Source organism: Engraulis encrasicolus, chromosome 20 (genome assembly GCF_034702125.1).
Source record: "Engraulis encrasicolus isolate BLACKSEA-1 chromosome 20, IST_EnEncr_1.0, whole genome shotgun sequence".
Classification (NCBI taxonomy): domain Eukaryota; kingdom Metazoa; phylum Chordata; class Actinopteri; order Clupeiformes; family Engraulidae; genus Engraulis; species Engraulis encrasicolus.
In genome coordinates this window covers 39,403,173-39,418,630 of record NC_085876.1, presented here as the reverse complement: position 1 = coordinate 39,418,630, position 15,458 = coordinate 39,403,173, and the positions used below count along the sequence as shown (strand labels likewise).

At 44.7% G+C, this 15,458-nt stretch overlaps 1 protein-coding gene across 1 annotated transcript in view; it reads right to left on the bottom strand.

The window, feature by feature from the left end:
• Nucleotides 1-15,458, bottom strand: part of LOC134436616 (regulating synaptic membrane exocytosis protein 2-like) — a 165,722-nt gene that overhangs the window by 23,026 nt on the left and 127,238 nt on the right. The window contains exon 24 of the mRNA XM_063185919.1: nucleotides 15,214-15,422. Within this exon, the coding sequence (XP_063041989.1) occupies nucleotides 15,214-15,422 (209 nt within the window). The remainder of the gene's footprint in view (nucleotides 1-15,213; nucleotides 15,423-15,458) is intronic.

Genomic DNA, 15,458 nt, shown 5'->3' with positions numbered 1-15,458 from the left:
TTGGCCCATCATCAATATAGAAGGTGGATTCAAGTCAAGATATACAGTAGTATGAAAGGGGCCTGTGTCTCTGTTAGGGGTTGGCCTAGGCCAAAAATGCCTGTGCCATTTTTTTTTTTATCCCTGTGCAGCCCACAGACTGTGTGGTGTCACTGACACTGACTTATACCTCTGACTCAACCACTGCACCAAAACACCACATGTGAAAGCCAACTAATGCTTTCAGTTGAAATGAAAACCTCTACAAAAAACGATGAGTTTTGAGCTACTTTTCTAAAAAAAAAAAAAAAAAACGTGACAGCCAAATACCAACGGAGTGGAATTTTTAGACCATCTTGATCAGAGTGATGCCCATTCTTGTTCGGGGTATTTTTTCTCTAAAAAAAAAAAAACCCAAACAAACAAAAAGAACCTTATTCTTTGGTACACGTAATATGTGTATGCACACTTCTCGCACTGTTTTGATCACATTTCGATAATTATGTGGTATTGAACTCCCAAATCATCGCAATATGTGCCCCCTAATTGTTTCCATCTTCTAAACCCCATTTAAGTCCTCGAAAACCGACCTACATTTGTGGAATGGTTTTATAGCCAAAGCCTATAGAAACAGTATGAGCATATTTCAAGGTGAAATAACATGGTTATTAAATGACGTGCAGTAATACAATCTATTGAGTGCACTCATCCAGAGACCTAAAAATGTTTTTGGCAAAAAGGAATCAAAGGTAGTCTGTTAAAAAAAAGCTCTGTAATTACTGCTAATATTTGTTTTTCCTATTCATTTCACCATGTCTAAAAAACATAGGAAATGTCTAGGATTGATGAAGTGCCTGAAGAGGTTATTTCATGGCGCTTGGAATCGAGGGGCTCTGTGACGGCTGTGGGAGATGAACTGCTAACACACACACTGTCGTCAGCCCAGCTCAGCTCAGCTCAGCTCAGCGCTGGCCAGGAGCCTTAGTTATTCAGACACGTCTGAATAGAACATCAGATCCGGGAAAAAAATTGCTTTTGGAGAAAGAGTGACAGTGTGTGTGTGTGTGTGTGTGTGTGTGTGTGTGTGTGTGTGTGTGTGTGTGTGTGTGTGTGTGTGTGTGTGTGTGTGTGTGTGTGTGTGTGTGTGTGAGAGAGACAGAGAGCGTGCGAGAGAGAGAGAGCGCGCGCGAGAGAGAATAATAGAGAGTGTGTGTGGGGGTAAAACAAGAGAAAGAAAGAGAGAGAGAGAGAGAAGAGAGAAGAGAGGAAAAGGAGAGAGGGCAAAGGGAAAGACAAAAGGAGCTAGAAAGACGTGGATAAAGGATAAAGAGAGAGAAAAAAAGAGAAAGCGAGAGAAAAAGAAAAAGAGGGAAAGAGAGAGAGACCACACACATCCCTTTCTCAGTCCTGACCACCATACCGCATGTGGTATATGTAGGTCACTCCACAATGGTGCCACCCATTCTGTGAGTCGGACGTTTGGCACAATGAAGCAGCTCTCTCCTTGGCCTAATAAGGCTCCCTTTAACCCCTTAAGGCGCAGCTTTATAAATTCATTGTTACCAGTATGGTAATGACCAAGTCGTGGTGCATTACTAAAGGGCTTGTGTTGTGTCATAGTATTGTAGTGCTATGGTAGTTACATTTCAATGTCTATTACAGCGTGCCTCAGGAGGTACGGCGCGCATTAAGGGGCTACGACACTTACGCCTCTTTTCCACTGCCGGATTTCTGGTAGGCTTACTGCAGCTCAACACAGCGTGACTCAGCCGCCACTTTATGCTTTTCGATTGGGCACGACACAGCTCAATCGAAGAGCAAAAAGTGGCGGCCGAGTCGCACTGTGTCGATCTGTCGGCCTACCAGAAAACCGGCAGTGGAAAAGAAGCATTACAATGCAGTGCGGTCAGGGCAGGCAAGGCAATTTGGTGCCCTAGGCGAGCACCAATCTTTCCTTTTTGTGAAATTTGACATTGGCATATGTAATCATGGTGTCATACATCTGATCGAGCATAGCTGAGCTAGTACCATGTCCTGTATATATACTGAGTGCCCATTAAATGTAAAGTTTAATACTTAATTTAGCTTAATATTGTAATTCTGTGAGCCTTGGTGTCCCCCAGGACATTTGGCGCCCTAGGTGACCCCCTAGTCTGTCTATGCCTAGCGCCAGCCCTGAGTACCGTTTGCTCTTACACAATGTCTTTCGACCTCCATTTTCATTATAGTCACTCATCTTATATACAGTGAGTCCAATATGTATTTGATCCCTTGCTGATTTTGCCGGTTTGCCCACTAATAAAGACATGATCAGTCTATAAATTTATGATAATATGTATTCAAACATGGAGAGACAGAATATCAAAAAGAAATTCCAGAGAATAACTTAAAATAATATATTTTAATTTATTTGTATTTAATTTAGGCCAATAAGTATTTGACCCCTCTAGCTAAAGAAGATAAAGTGCTTTGTGGCAAAGTCCTAGTTGTCTAGCACTGAGGTCAGATGCTTCCTTTAGTTGATGACAATGTTTGTGCATATAGTAGAACATATTTTTGCCCATTTTTCTTTGCACGTTATCTCTAAAACATTAATAGTTTGTGGCTGTAGCTTGGTAAATGGGAGGTTCAGTTTTCTCCATAGAATTACTATAGGGTTAATATTTGGAGACTGTCTAGGCCACTTCACGACTTTAAAATGCTTCTTATTGAGCCACTCCTTCGTTGCTTTGACTGTATGTTGTGTATTTTTGTCATGTTGGGAGATCCAAAAATGGCCCACCCTTCAGTGTAGTGGTGGAGGGAAGGACGTTTGCACTCAGGATTGCACATTACATGTCTCCCTTCATCCATTCGTTGACGGTGAAGTTGTCCTGTGCCTTGGCCAGACAAACACCCTCAAACCATAATGATACCACTTTCATGCATGATGGTAAGGAGGGTGTTCTTGGAATCATAGACAGCAGTACTCTTTCTCAAAACACATTGAATTGTGTTAATGCCAAACAGCTTGATTTTGGTTTCATCTGACTACAGCACCTCCTTATCATATCCTAAACCAGTCTGATGTCCGTTGGCAAACCTCAAGTGGGACTGCACAGGTTCCTTCTGAAGTAGATGTACCATGTGTGCACTACAGGATTTTAAAGCTCTGTGGCATTAAGTGCTACCAGTAGTTTTCTCAGTGATTTTGGTCCCAGTAGCTTTGATATCATTGCCTAGTTCATCCCGTACAGCTCTAGGATGATTTCTTTCTGTTCTCATGATTATGAAATAGCTACAAAAGGTCAAATCTTGTATAGAACCCCAGACAGGCTGATGGATAGTCATTTTGTATTCCTCACATGTTGGAAGAAATGCATCAACAGCTGGGTCATTAATACTCAGTCTCTTTCTTGTGGCTTTGCAGCCCATTTAATCTTTGTTCAGGTCTAAAATCGTGTCCCTGATATCATTTGACCACTATTTGGTCTTTCCCATGCTGGTGAGGTTGGAGAGTGACTGATTCACTCAAACTATGGACTGATTCTGCTGATTCAATGTGTCTTGTATGCATGTTAGTATGTACAGGTGTCTTTAATTTGTGGGCCCGGAACTGTAATCAGTTGGCAGGGGATCAAATACTTATTTTGCTCGATGAAATGGAAATAAATTAATATATATTCTCTCCAGTTCATTTCTGGATTTTCTTTTTGATATTCTGTCTCTCCATATTAGAATACATATTATCATAACATTTATGTACTGATCATGTCTTTGTTAGTAGGCAAACCAACAAAATCAGCAAGGGATCAAATACATATTGGACTCACTGTAGTACATACGTACGTCTAGCCAAGAAATATTTCTGAGTCCATCACAATCGTCAATCGAATTCAAGTAAAGGCTATATTGTGGTATGGCCTTATGCAATGGACCGCATATCGACCAGGCCTCATCTCTCACACATGTGTGCATCTTAGCAGGCCACTTTTCTGTGTCCATCGACATCTTAGGTCCAACTAAATGAAAAAGAACACAGTATATATACTATGCTCTTACGCAATGAACCAGATATTGCAAGGTACCACCAAGATGGGGCCTTCAAACAGGCTGTGCACTGTATTGAATCTTGAGTCCATTAACAACCCCCCCACCCCCCTTTGTCTCTTTTCTGTCCATACTTGAGAGTGGACTCAAAGCTTCCAAGGCTAAAAGAGGTACTTATCCTCTCCGTCCGCACTTTGAAGATCTTGCAGCACTTAGAAGGCGCACTTTGGCAGGAACTGCCGCATGGGTACTGCAGGCCACCAGTCCGCTATGATGTCAGCCACACAATTGGAATTTACAGGTAATAGCTCAAAATGGGGTAATGACAAAATTGTTAAAATTACTCAGATACCGCACATTAGAAGAGACTTCATGGCGTGCTGTGTGTGTGCGTGTGTCGGCATGGGTAGTGCATAAGTGTGAGATTTTCCTGCTAACATAAAATCTACAAACAACACCTTCAGCCTTGCTGGTGTTATCAGCTCTTCCGCAATGCTCACCGTTATGTGACTGCATGACACTGAATCGGAACATCAACTCTGGCAAACAACAGACTACAGACTAACAACTCCCTAACCCTTAACAACTCCCTAACCAACTGTGTCTCCCTAACCCCAAGACCCAGTTGGCCCACAAATAAAACTTGCCCGCAGGACAAAACCCTGCATCATCATGTTGAAAACAGGATTTGTTGGTGTTGGAAGTTGGATCAGCAATACATTGCTCTCGGTCATTCAATGGAATTCAAGGAGCCACCAGTAGCAATTAAGCACCAGATAAATGTTCTTGTGGGCAGCCACAAGATGGAACAAAGCTAAATAATGTTGATGAGTTTAAATATTTAGGTGTTACCTTAGATTCTACTCTTAGTTTTAAGAAACACATTAAACACATTAAACACACATTAAAAAGCTGGGTAATACTGTAAAGTATAGCATATCAAATTTTAGACATATCCGTAACTCTCTGAGTATTGATGCTGCTGTGACTTATGTCAATGCTATGATTATGTCCCACCTGCATTATTGTTTATCAAGCTGGTCCCAGGCCAACAAGACTGTCTTAAAATTCATTGATTCACTATACAAGCAGGCCCTGAAGGTCCTAGATAGAAGATCTTTTCAGTACCACCATTGTCCTATACTGAGCAAGTATAATATGCTCAGCCTTGAAAACATCATACAATTTTCTGATCTGCGGCTAATCCATACAATTATTCACAATGCTGCACCCCCACCCCTAAGAACATTTGTTCGACCCTGCTCTGAATTGATGAGCAGAACGTCAAGATCCACCATTAGGGGTGATTGTAGTCTCCCAATCCGACGAACTGCTTTTGCTCAGTCAGCCTTCTCCTTCAGGGCAACCAAAACATGGAATAGTCTACCCAGTAACCTAAAAAGTATTACTGATTATCAGGCCTTCTCAAGGGGTGTGAAACAATGGATATTAACCAACCAGTCTTGTCAACATTAATCATATGTTTTTAAAATATGACTCACACTGTATGCCATTTTAATGTGTGTGTGTGTGTGTGTGTGTGTGTGTGTGTGTGTGTGTGTGTGTGTGTGTGTGTGTGTGTGTGTGTGTGTGTGTGTGGGTGTGTGTGTGTGTGTGTGTGTGTGTGTGTTTGACCTATGGCCTATGGATGTGCTTACTTGTTTATATCTTGTTTATGTTATTGTATTTTAATATTTGTTTTACCTGTCCAGGGACTGCAGATGGAAATTAGCTATATAGCTATAATCTGGCACAAGCCATCTTTTTACTTCTGTAATCAATGTGTATTGTGCATGGTCCCTGTTGAACTAAACTAAATAAACTAAACTAAACTAATGGTTAAGGGAATGGGCTTTTGATCAGAGGGTTGCAGGTTCGAATCCCTACCGCACTCCATGGCCGAGATGCCCTTGGGCTCATACTGCTCCAGGGACAGTAACCAATACCCTGTAAAATAACTGCAAGTCTTTTTGGATGAAAACCATCAGCTAAGTGTAATGTAATGTTATAATGTTCTTCTCAAATTCACTTTCACACACTGTCCTTCACTTTTCTCTCTTCTGCATCTGCAACATGATTCATGTCCTCCATGGACATAAAGTCACTCTGTGCAAACGCATCTGCTAAAGTGTAATGTAATTTGATATAATGGACAGGCATAGTGCTACACTGCATGCGAAATGCGTATGATGAACATGATGAATGAGATTATTCATCACCTCTAGCTATGTGTGCCCAGCACCTCCAGACATTTTTTAAATCACAGAATATTCTTTTGATCATTAGCAGTTGGTCTTGATCAACGTCCTGAATAATGATATTCATATTTTCATTCATCAAACTAATTGGGGGGCGGCGGGGGCTCCATGTGTTACCTCAAAAACCTAGAAGCCTATTTCCAAGAATCCTACCATCCCTCAACACCATAAGGGCTCCATTAGCGGGCCCTGCATACAAGGCAGCGTAGCCACTTCAAGAAGAAGAGAAAAAGGGCCTTTGAATTATCAGATCCAGGGTTGCTAATAGCTTTGACCAGGCCTGGGACAAAGTCACTGGAAAGCACCCTCCCCAGAATTGGGTCCCCATTACATTGACTGTATTGGGTAGGGGTCCCTTTCAGATTTTTTTGTCCTGGGCCTAGCAAAATCTGTCAGTGGCCCTGCATAAAAACATGTAAGGGGTTCTAAATTCTGGGACCTCTCTGCCTGGGCCTGGGTCAACTGACCCCTTTGTCCCTCCTCTGTTGGCTTCCCTGGTCAAGTCGCCTCAATAACGACTGCATGCAGAGGATATGTTGGAGGTAATTTCCTCAATTTCAGTGTGCGGGTTAAAAAAAATCAATGCAAACGGTCAGATAAAGGGGGTGTGTTTTTCTTTTGCGTCCGCAGTGGCGTACCATGCTGTGTTGGTCCAGCTGTGTTCGTTCTGTAACAGCCGACCGCTGATACAGAGTGAGCAGGTCACGATGGGGTTTTTATCGGCCAGACGGTGACCAAGACCACGGCCCACGCCGCGTGATGTCCGGATCCTGCCCGCGCCCTGTTCCCGTTCCTGTTCCCGTTCGCCCTATCGGGACAAGAGCATCCCACTGCGGAGGGCTAGACTGGTGGCACAGAGGATCGGTTAAGGGTCAGCGTGGTAGCGGGCTAATTAAAGCTGGGCACTGCGTGACTCCTGGCGAGTCGATAGTCTCCTCTAGAAGAGGTAAGGGGGCGAATCAAAATCCTGAGAGGTTTTGCAGTAAGTGATCTGTCCGTCTCTCGGTCTGTGGTCCATCTCTCTGTGATATCTCATGCAGCCTTATGCAACCATTTGAGCATCATGCTAGACAAGGGCGAGGAACCGATTTCATTCGAGGGCCACTTCAAATTTCATAAAGTCCTCTGGCCCAAAGAAGTTCCCCACCCTTGTGATAGACAAAGCAGAGACGAAGACCAGCTACTTTTCTGCTCATGTTTTTGACGTGTTCAGTAGAGTAGAGCTGCAGATAATTATCATGAATTAAAAAAAAAAATTTTTTAGTTGATTTTTCTGCCAAATCTCCAATTCTTATAAACAGCATCAGACAAGTACTTAAACATAAAATTGAACCCATTGAGGCTTTGTTCCATATTCAAGTGAGTCAAACTAAGGCCACCTGTGGCGTACAAAGAGAGATGCCACAGTTAGATATCCACTGACTGACAGACAGGGTGTGGCATTAAACTTTCAGATGTGTGTGGTGCAGCGTAACACAAAACTTGACCGGCACGGCCCGAAACAAAGTCTTGAACTGGACCAAAGGCTTGGAACGGCGGCTTTTGTGCCTCACGGGTTCGCGGTCGCGGTCTGACACCCTCCGGCCATTGGCTAGGAGGCGAAAAGAGAAAAGTAGGCCACGGTCTGCCCTCGACCAGCAGAGCCGGACACCGAGCGAGCGAACAACGCGCAGGTAGCGGCCTGGTACAGACAACAAAACTGTGCCGTTAAACGAGGCTACACAGGAAGGCCATTCAGCGTGGCTACGTTTGGGTGCTTCCTCTGTAGATGTGGCAGAAGGCTTCCTGCTGGGGCCATGATCGATTCTCAGCATCCTACAGACACAGTGCCGACCTGCCCACTGCACCCCCAACTGATCTTACATGTATGTTATGACCTCGAAACACAGACAGAAGAGTGCTTTGAAACGAGAGAGAGAGAGAGAGAGAGAGAGAGAGAGAGAGAGAGAGAGAGAGAGAGAGAGAGAGAGAGAGAGAGAGGAGAAGAGAAATCTTGAGAGCGGTACAGTAAGAGGAGCGAGAGTGAGGATAGAGAGAAAACAAATGTAAAAGGGGGCCAAGGGGAATAACAAACAAACATGGACACCTTGAACCGTTACTCACAACACTGAAAACTCGGTCACGGCAGTTCACCTACACACGCACTGTACAGTAAGATGTTGTTTGTGAAGGTCTGGATGAGCCAGAGTTTTAGAACAGCATTGGGCAAAACTTGTGTTTACACAACATGCTTGTGTAATCACTCAACCTCATTGAGAGCAATTCTGAATAAAATTCTATTCTAAAATTCTAAAATCTACATAAAATGTATCACATGGAAACATATATTAAAGGTCTGCAAACATGCTCTAATTTTGCTCTAATCAAAGTTAATGAAATACAATGCTAGGCACCCAAAACAAATGAAATAGCAAACATGTCTGTGAACATTTTAATCCGTCCAGGACATGTTCCCAAAGGAGTTTAGTTGTAAGCAGCTGGACTTGGATTGGAGCTTGCAAGATGTTTAGCTCCTCAACTGAGTACTTCATCAGTTTGTGTTTGTTTCTGCTTTTGGGAGGCTAGATGTTACTACGGTATTTCCAGTACCTGTAGACCACATCACTCTCCCACATGACAGACCAGCAACTCAAGCAACTGCAACATGAGTGCAAATGACATCTCCTAAAATCTAAACCCATTCCATGCAGCTCAGGCGTTGTGAGTCCCTGTAAATTATCACAAAAAAGCCACAAGCCACAACCCAAAACACACGTGACTATAAAACATGCATGCTATAACTTTCTTTTCAAACGCAAAGACCAATTTGTATTTCTGGAAAAAAGGAAGAAACGCACTCGCCCACACATGGGTGTCCAATTGCCCGTCACGTGCAGAGCTTCCATCATTATCCTTCTCCTCAGTGCTGTGATTTAGGCAGCAATGACTTAGTTTTTGCCTGATTCGTGCCTTATTTGTGCCCTACTAAAGGCCACCCCTCGTGTCTGAAAGCATAATGCTGTGAATTGGAGTCAGGCGACAGAGCCAGCCAGGCGGAGGCAAGAATACAAATGGGCTTATTTGGCAAATGGCAAACTCCTATGCCCACCATGCAGACAGACAGGCAGGCAAGCACGTGCTAGGGATACCTTAAGACAGCACCCCCTACCCCTCTTTTTCTGTCTTCCTTCCTCTCTCTCTCTCCATTCCTCTTTATCCCCCCATCAAGAGTCCCCAAATCAAGTTTCATCCGCATCTCTCTCTCTCTCTCTCTCTCTCTCTCTCTCTCTCTCTCTCTCTCTCTCTCCCGCAAATGTATCATTTAAACATAGTGTGCATGTGTGTGAGAACATCTCAAGACCCCAGCGTCATGCCCCTTAACCCACCTCTCTCTCTCTCTCTCTCTCTCTCTCTCTCTCTCTCTCTCTCTCCCGCAAATGTATCACTTTGTCATTCTCCATCTCCCCAATATAAGTGCAGTATCAATTTGGCTGGTTTGTGTGGTATGGCGGTGAGTTTCTGCAGATGCAACGAGGTGCTTCTGTCTGCCGGAGCAGAATGCGCAGATCACGTTCCAGCAATAGTCAGCAGCATTAAGACGACGTTTTTGTTGCAACATGGACGCAATCCAGAAGGAAGGGAGGAGTTTATTAGCTTAGTGGTGTATAGAAGGAATAAATTGATTTGACCGACTGCCGGAAAGTGACTTTGGCAAACACTGTATCTCCCGTGTGCCCATCCTGCTCACGTGCACGGCGGCAGAAGCTTTCAGCAATTTACGAGCGTGTGACAGTCTGTGTGTGTGTGTGTGTGTGTGTGTGTGTGTGTGTGTGTGTGTGTGTGTGTGTGTGTGTGTGTGTGTGTGTGTGTGTGTGTGTGTGTGTGTGTCTGAGTGTATGTGTGCACAGTGCAGACTCTGCTACAAATATATGTGTGTGTGTCTGTATTTAGGTGTGTGTTTGTCCCTGAGGCTTTGTGTGTTTGTGTGGCTGAGTGTGTCTGTGTGTGTGAAGTGCTTTGACAATCAGCCATTAGTGATTCAGCTGATGGATGTGTATGCAGCAGTGCTCTGTTGCACTCACCTGACTGGAACAGAGAGAGAGAGAGAGAGAGAGAGAGAGAGAGAGAGAGAGAGAGAGAGAGAGAGAGAGAGAGAGAGAGAGAGAGAGAGAGAGAATGAATATGACGGGTGTGTCTGCCTGTGTGTTTCTGTGTATGTGTGTGTATGTGTGTGTGTCTCTGCGCTGACCTGACTGGAACAGAGAGAGTGACTCAGAGAGAGTGTGTGTGTGTGTGTGTGTGTGTGTGTGTGTGTGTGTGTGTGTGTGTGTGTGTGTGTGTGTGTGTGTGTGTGTGTGTGTGTGTGTGTGTGTGTGTGTGTGTGTGTGTGTGTGTGAAAAGGTTTTTGAATAAATATAGGTTTTCTTTTGTTCCTGTGTCTGTGAACCTATTGAACGCAGGTCATTAACAACTACCATCCTTGTAATGCCAAGTATGTATGTAGGAGGCTACTGATACTAGACTAGATATGCACTTCAAGTATGATGGCACTTTATGTCTGAATGGGGTTTTTTTTGGTGTCATGTGTATCAGTGTTGTGTGTTATGTGGCAGCTACTGTATGTATGTCCAAGTAGGGCTGCACGATTATGGAAAAAATCAATCACGATTATTTTGGTCAAAATCGTAATCACGATTATTAATCACAATTATTGATTTTTTGCAGATTTTTTTGAAAATTATAACAAGATGAAACATAACCAAGAATTAACTATATACGGGGTGAGCAAAATAAAATGAATTGTAATAATTATGCAAAGGCAATAGCATGAAACTTAGGTGGACAGATTTCTGGCCAGAAACACCAGCCTGTCAGAATGTTCTGGCTTCAAGGACGCTCTCAAAAGTAGGTCACTATTGCCACGATTAAATCATGATTAAAATTTCGACTTCGATTTCACAAATTTATCACGATTTTCGATTATTTTCGATTAATTGTGCAGCCCTATGTCCAAGACATACTTCCTTCAGGACAAATGAAAAGAATCTTGAATCTTGTTGTGATGTGATGATGTGATGCGACGGTGCAGTGTGGTCTGGGCACCTGCTGCTGAGAGGCCTGAGGCGGGTGAGGCGGGTGGCAGTGATGTAGTGCCACACATTACACTGCACTAAACTGCAGAGCGCCGATGAGAAAAGGGAAAAGGGTGTGTCTGTGTGTGTGTGTGTGTGTGTGTGTGTGTGTGTGTGTGTGTGTGTGTGTGTGTGTGTGTGTGTGTGTGTGTGTGTGTGTGTGTGTGTGTGTGTGTGTGTCTGTACACTATGTGTGTGTGTGTGTGTCTGTACACTATGTGTGTGTGTGTATCTGCTTATGTGTGTGTGTGTGTGTCTGCTGAGAGGGGTGACTCAGGTTGGAGCGGGAGCAGCAGTAGCACAGCAGTACAGCACAGCGCAGCCCAACCTGATTGATGGGGCCCCTGCTGGTCAGAAGCATGCGCTGCGCTGCACTGCACTGCGCTTCGCCTGGCAGCACACCAGGAGTCTTATCTTAAACACAACACTCGGAAGTCAAGCCATTCCTTACTAATATGTGTGTGTGTGTGTGTGTGTGTGTGTGTGTGTGTGTGTGTGTGTGTGTGTGTGTGTGTGTGTGTGTGTGTGTGTGTGTGTGCGCGCGCTTATGTGTGATTAATCCTCGCCTGGAATGCAAGGTTCAGCTCAGAGTCTGCTTTACTACTGTCCAAGAAAAGATGAAGGGGAAGAAGGGAAATTGATGTTGAGTAAAAAATTGAACTTCTCTCACGCCATGTCCTGCTTCCAGCAAGCTGAGGTAAGAAAGCTCTGAACCCTGACCGGCCTCACTCGCACTTCCTCTTTCTCTCTCTCTCTCTCTCTCTCTCTCGCTCTCTCTCTCTCTGCCTCTCTCTCTCTCTCTCTCTCTCTCTCTGTAGCCCACTCTGTCTCTGTCACCCATCTCTCTCTCTCTCTCGCTCTCTCTCTCTCTCCTATCCTCCCTCTCTGTATTTCTCTTGATCTATCTATCTTTCTCTTTTTTCTCCCCCTTACCAAATCTATCCGAATCCCTCCCCACCACTTTCTCTTTTTTTCTCTTTCTCTTTCTCTTTCTCTCTCTCTCTCTCTCTCTCTCTCTCTCTCTCTCTCTCTCTCTGTAGTCGTTACTTGTGTGTCATGATGAGGGCCTTGCCAGGGCCAAGCAGCACATGTGCGTCACCCTCCTCCCTCATCTCATGGCTAATGGCCGTTCTCAACTCAGGCCACCACCGCCATGGGGGGCGCTAGGGGGGGAAAAGTGGTACAGATTCTAAGGGCTCAAGCACTGAGAGGGGCCCTTAAGGGGGCCCAAGCACTGAGAGGGGCCCTTAAGGGGGCCCAAAATTCGAATCTCGAAACATTTCTGGCAGCGCCCCTGACCACCGCTAACTGGAAGTGTACGCCTCATGAAATAATGTTTAGGGCTATTTTAATAATGAAGTTAAACGGCAGAAAAAAGGGTTTCTGAAGTAGTGCATGGTTACGCGGGTGACAAAGGCACCCTACGTGGCGTCAGGGCGCCAGGCTTTGTAGCCCAAAGGTTCCTGGTTCAACTCCCGAGCCGCCACTTTGGTGGGGGCAGTAATTTACCAGTGCTCTCCCCCATCCTCCTCCATGACTTAGCTACCCTGAGGGTGGTACTGTCCCACCACACTGCTCCCTTGGGGCACTGTTTGGGGTTGCCCCCTTCGCACAGGTGAGGCATAAATGCAATTTCAGTATGTGCAGTGTGTACTGTGTGCTTTGGAGTGTTGTGTCACAATGGCAATGGGAATGGATGGGCTTTCACTTCACTTTCACATCTTGAGGCCACACAATCAAACCCAACACAACAAACATCATCTCAACTCAGCAAATCTCTGCTAACGCAACGCTAACTGGACAAGCACACACCAACACCAACGCCATCACAAAGCTAATCATGTCACGTTATTAAATTAATCAGCAAAAGGGTTTCTGGAGTAGGCACTGTTATGTGGGTGAATAAGGGACATGCATGGCTACACCAAATATTTTCAACATGGTTACCAAGATAAATAAATCATACCACATGTCACCAAAGCAACAAAGAGGGACTTTCCATTGAGCTATATTCATTCTCCTTGTCTCTCCCTCGTCTCCTAAAGGGCAACTCTTTATAAATGGCCTATGGCCATTTCTCAATGCCCAGTGTTCTAGCCTTGCTAGGACGTGAAACGCACAGTGATTGGATACTCTTTGGTGAACTCCTCGGAGTATCCAATCACCAGGCGTTTCACGAACACTTGGCATTGAGAAGTAGCCAATATCATATGAATCGTCTCTGTACACCGGAAGGGTCACATGATCCAACTCCATCACATAATTTCCTGTTCCCTCCCCTTTCTCCATTTCCCGACTCTCCCAGGCCAGAGTAGAAGGAAGAAGATGCTAACTACCTGACAAGGGTATAGGCAGAGAGACTAGAGAGAGAGAGGTTCCATTGGCCCATTGTTTCCTGGTTCTATTATGGCCCCCTTTAGGCAGACCTAGGCAGACCTAAGGACTGTTCATTGTAGGAGTATTATGACACGCCCCTTTAGGCAGACCGGAACCTGGTCATGTTAGGTGCCCATAGCAACCTTTTACATTGGCATACTGTATCTCCATACTTAAAGAATCTCTGCTACAGGTGCTATTATTCTCTCAGTGCAAAACCTCACAAAAAACACACCATAAGCAACAACAAATCAACACGAATGAGAGCATTAGGAAAAAAACACACACTCCAGCTAACACAAGGTGTGTATTTGAGGATGTGGACAAAATGTGTGGAAAAACTCAAATAGTATCTGCAAAGCTGCGTCACACAGACGGGCCCATGCCACAACGACACAGGGAAACAGAAAATAAAAGAAATAAACAAACAAACAACAAACTAAGCCTATGCAGTCGCCCCCAACTGCCTTCTTTCGAGGCCTCCGAAATCAGTTCACAAACCCATTGCAGATGTTAACAACATACAACATTTGATGCAAATCCTCTGGTAGCAAAGGGGAGTAGAGATGCCCTGCCGGGACTTGAACGCGCAACTTCTGGGGGTGAACAAACTGGAGCTCTGAGAGCCAGAGTTCATTGGTGTGACAGTCAAACGCGCACTCACAACCCTAGTGATGGCCACTCCATCAAAAGCTATCATACTGTATGAACCGGAAATATCATCAAGGGCAGCATTCAGGAACATGCCTGATGGTGTACCACGGATGTAATCATCATTGCGCATGTAATCACTACATACTGTACTTAGCTCAAAACATGTGGGTTTCTCTTTATCTTAGGATTCACATGTTAGCCACTAACTCATGCCTAATTACTGACTGAATAAGTGACATGTGTTAGGCAAAATCATGGGCCTGCTAGGTCTTTATTACGATTATATCAACACTAACGTCCTTATAGCAACAAAGAACAAGAAACATGAGAATACATGGCCAACACAAGACTGATTTTGAATTTCTGGTTAAAATATGAACCTCAACAGAGAGTGCTACCCGCATATTTTGAGCTAGGTATGTAGTGATAACATCCTCGATATGTGGTACGCCATGAAGGATGTTATCGTGTTCCTGAGCACTGCCCCTGCTGATAGCTCCTGTTCATATGATACATTCAATGTTGCCAGATGTGTCTGATCAAATCCCGCCCAAAACGTTCTCAAAAACTGCCAAAATGCGCTAAGTTCCGCCCAATTTCAACAAAAAACATTGATTTCTATAGGCATAAAACAGCAGAAAAAAAACGCCAAATGGTCAATTTTTCCCGTTTTTACATGCAGACGGCCATCCCAAGTAGCCCAATTGGGCGGGTAACCGCCCAATCTGGCAACACTGGATACATTTTGAAGGAGACTTCAAAAAAACGTCAAAAAACCCCTCAGAGATGAAAAAAGTTGGTCTTACCTTCAGGGTCGAGCTGCGAGGTGCTCTGGCTCTTCTTGCCCAGGCCCACCATGGCGGCCATGCGCGCCCCGAAACTGGAGCGCCGCTTCTTGTCCTCGTCGTCGTCGTCGTTGCGGCCGAGCGAGCACATCTCGCCGCCCACGCTGGAGCTCTTGGTCATGGCACTGCCCGTGCCCGCCGCCCTGTTTTTCATTTTGGACGTAAAGTCACTGTCAGCACCCAGACCAGGTTGGCCAGCACAGCAG